Below are 4027 nucleotides of genomic sequence, written 5' to 3'. Positions count from 1 at the left end.
CCTGCACAGTCAGGACCCTGGCTGCACTCTCAGGACCCTGGCTGCAGATCTGGACTGTGAGAACCATAAGTTTCTCAAAGACTTTCAAAAAGCGAAGTTGATTTGAAGCCTTTCTAAAATAAAAGCTAGCATTGAAAAACTCCCTGTGAAGCTAGCTTCCTTTCACAAATAAGTATTGTTATATTGGAAACCTATGTACACGCAAAATTCTAATCCCCACCAATCTCCTATCTGGAATAATAGATATGTGCTACATAGAAATAATTCTCTGTAATTGGATTGCTGGATGGATAAGGGCATTTTGTCTATAAGACAGTTTCTAAACGACAATGGAGGTTGGCTGTCCTATGAGGATTTTTGCTCACTGCATATTTGAATCTGCTCCTATGCTCAGTTTAACACTGTCATTAACTGTAATCCGGTGTTTTGTCAGATGAGCATACCCCATAAGACATCCCTTTAGTTTTGTGCAAAAAATATACTTTAAACTACCTTGGCGGGTGTGTATCCCTTTAGTCATGTACAAAAAAATTAACAATTTCAGGTCAGATCGCCATACGCTTAAAAAAAACCCCACCAAAAAGTAAGTAAGTAATTAATTGTTTTTCTGTACATGACTAAAGGGATACTGGCCTGTTGAGGTAGTTTAAAGTTTATCTTTTGTACAAAACTAAAGGGATAAAGGGGTATTGACTATGGGTATGCTACTCTGACCGGGTATGCTATTCTGACAGAACACTGGCAGCAAACACGTGCTGCACGCTATTCCTGAAGGCTTCGAATACAACTTCCGGAACAAACTTCAGGTCCAGAGAGTGCAGGAGACCCAATTTTGCAGGTCTGCAATGGAGGGCCCTGACTGTGCAGTTCTGGGTCCGGACATTGAAGTTCTCGGTCCTGAAGTGTAGGACTGGATCCTGACTGTGCGGGTCTGGGTCCTGACAGTGCAGGTCTGGGTCCTGACTGTGCAGGTCTGGGTCCTGACAGTGCAGTTCTGCAGCCAGACTCTCTTAAGCATTGGAATCAACAGGAGAAAGAAACCAGAGATGTTCTAAACACCTAGAAGTATCTTCCAAAACTATTTGTGTTTTATATTATTTACTGTATCGTGCTGTATTTACTGTGGCGGAAACGTCTTTTTGATGGATTCTCTTGTCCATACTGATTATACTGCTGTTTCTAACTAATGTCTTAATATTGCAATTTAAAAAAAATGTATTCATATAATATATTAATTTATTTCCAAACTTATTTAATTCAGTGGAAAAAATCTATTTAGACAAAGTTTGATCAATGAAAGGCTGATAAAAAAATATATATTACATTAAGACACAAGCTCACAACCATTATTTGCTCAGACGCCATCCAGGTTGCGAACAGAAGTGACATCCCATTTTTAATCCATGGGATTCAATGTTATGAGATATAATGTTGATCCACCCTTTGCAGCTAGAACAGCTTGAGCTCTTCTGGAGGAAATGTGCAAAACGTTTCGGCTTGTGTTTATAGGAACTTCGGTCCATCAGAGAGAGAAGCTCGATTCATCGCAGAGGACAAACTCCAGCTACCTAATCAAAGAAGCCTTCTAAGACTGTTCAGGTGGGATTAGCTGACAGACAGGAAAAGGACAGCTGAGGTTATTACCTGACTCTGACAGAAAGTGTTTGACCAAGCTGCTCATGCCCAGTGGCGTTACGTAGTCCTTGTTTCCCTCTTTGTGCTGCAGACCTTCAATGTGACAGGTGAGGGGCTGGAGCAGGCCAGCTGAGAGCAGCTCTGCGTAGAAACTGAACAAACACACCATCAGAAATTCACAGGGAGGGAAAACTGTTTGGTGTCAGAGGAGGTCAGGTGAAGCGTACTTGCTGTGGGACTGAGCGTAGGCAGGAGTGGCTGTGATGTACTGCGCACCCAGGTCAGCGGAGTGAGACACGGCGTCTGGAGGACGGCTGGTGGACATCCTGCCCCCTGACAGACACACAGGCAGAGGCGTAGAAAGAACATTTTTATAAGGGCGGCCAGGCGATAAGCGATGTACACTGAGGGGTGGCTGAAAGTGGCCTCAGGGTCCATCTGCACTGTTCCAACGGGAAAATTAACGAGCACCACATCCATATTCGCTAAATAAAGACTAACTATACTTTCCTGCAGCCTTTCCTAAAAAAATAGATGCATATATTTCAACATCCGTGCTTTCTAAATAAAAGGTATAGTGGAAACAATTCTTTCAGGTTAGAGTTCTGGGGCGCACATCTTTTCCATTACTTACCTAATTTTATCCATAATCATTATGCATAGCATTGATATTTACAAGAACTAATATCTACAAAAATTTATTATTTTTTTCATTTTTACTAAAATATTTATTTATGTATGATTTCACTGAAGACTCATAGATGACTTGCAGAGACATCATTTTCTCTTTACCCCATATAACATAAAATCTAGTTCTGAAAGAGCATGAATTCTGAACTTATGGTCTTTAATATTAGTTCATTGATGTGAATAATTAACAACTGTATTTTTGTTGTCAAGTATTTGTTAATGTATGAACAATTAAAATGTCTTAAATATTCAACTTGAGAGTATTACTGTTGCCAACATCTGTATTAGAGGGAAAAAATGGTAGGGGTGGCCACTGATTGGCTAAAGCTGAGCGTACACTGGGCGATTATTTTGCCCTTTTCGGGCCAACTCTCCAGACGTGCGAAAATTTTCCGATCGGGTCAACTTTCAGCCTGATCGTGCGTTGTGTAGTATACATGGAGTAACGAGGGCTGATTAGCCTCTCACGACCACCTCCCAATCATCAATCAAACATTTGATTTTCTGCCGACCGTCGTGGGCAAATCGCTCAGCGGGTAAACAAGGATCTCCTTTTTTCTTCCTCCTCTCAGATGTAAACACAGAGGCATGGCGGGGGTGCAATGAGTGAAATGGAGTTCTTTCTGTCAAACTGACAGACTGTAGCAGCCATGTTTGCTCAGCCATGTCTTTGTCCAAATACATCGTCTCCTTTTCTTTTTAGGGCTTTCAGCACAAAATTGCACAAATTGCCGAGGCAGCGCGTTTCACTCTAGTGAGCTTCATATTCCTCTTCTAGTGTATTAAGGGGGGGATGGCCACCCCTGGCCCCCCATCTAGCTCCAGCCCTGAGCTGATCTGAGGTTGAAGGTTTGGTTGCCTGTTCTGAGGAGAATCAGCCATTAAAAGTCCAAATTAAAGAGATTTTCACATGGAGCCTTTAAACACAGAAACTTTATTGAGTCTCTATTGGCTGCAGGTATTTAGTTCTGATGAAGATGCATTACAGACTACAGAAGCATGAAAGTCATTTATCCTGCTGGGTTCCACCATGGTGAGCAGTGAGGGGACTGACCTGTACCCCTCGCCTTGTCCCACAGCACCACCTGCACCCTGCCCTGCAGCGCCCTGCGCAGCAGACATGCGCACAAGCTGCCGGTCAGACCAGCTCCCACGATCAGAACCCGGGACATCTTCAACAATAGCACCTTAGCTTAGCTTCAAAACTGCTCTTTAAACGGGTTACAAAACAAAACAACCCTTATTCCGGTGTTTAATTACCTCACATCCGGAAAAACTCTTCCGACCAATCAGAGAGAGAGCTTGTTGGAATAGTGTGTTAATGTCCCGTTTCAATAAAGCTTTGAAAAAAAAAAAAAAAAAGTCAGTCTAACTGAGTGACGTGATCCTCAGAGTTCAGACAGCAGCGGCGGCAGCAGCAGGTAGGTTCACCTGATTTACCGTCCAACCTGAAATAGTTTACAAATGTTAATAAACAGGCTGTAGCAGGAAAATGCTGCAGACATATTAAAACAGGCAAGGACTTAGGTTTGATTTCCACTTTGGTAGGGACACTATTGCTCCTAAGTTTCATTAATATCATTTTACCTATAAAAAAATATGCATGCTTTTTTATGCTTAACATGAGCATCAGGGTGCATTTGGTTTAAAGAGAAAAGCAGCATTTCTTGCTACATTTATACTAATTTTATTAGCACTACAC

The 4027-nt window shown here is 42.0% G+C and overlaps 1 protein-coding gene across 1 annotated transcript in view; it reads right to left on the bottom strand.

Moving 5' to 3' along the window:
• rnls (renalase, FAD-dependent amine oxidase) overlaps positions 1-3582 on the bottom strand; it is an 11056-nt gene extending 7474 nt beyond the window's left edge. The window contains exons 1-3 of the mRNA XM_015401237.1: positions 3380-3582; positions 1863-1968; positions 1645-1787 (exon numbers count right to left, since the gene is read on the bottom strand). Of these exons, the coding sequence (XP_015256723.1) occupies positions 1645-1787; positions 1863-1968; positions 3380-3497 (367 nt within the window). The 5' untranslated portion in view covers positions 3498-3582. The remainder of the gene's footprint in view (positions 1-1644; positions 1788-1862; positions 1969-3379) is intronic.
• Positions 3583-4027: the final 445 nt, after the last annotated feature.

The sequence above is a fragment of the Cyprinodon variegatus genome, unplaced genomic scaffold (assembly GCF_000732505.1).
Source record: "Cyprinodon variegatus isolate N-32 unplaced genomic scaffold, C_variegatus-1.0 Scaffold1197, whole genome shotgun sequence".
Taxonomy (NCBI): Eukaryota; Metazoa; Chordata; class Actinopteri; order Cyprinodontiformes; family Cyprinodontidae; genus Cyprinodon; species Cyprinodon variegatus.
Note: the sequence above shows the minus strand (reverse complement) of the source record. Positions and strands in the feature narration are given on the sequence as shown.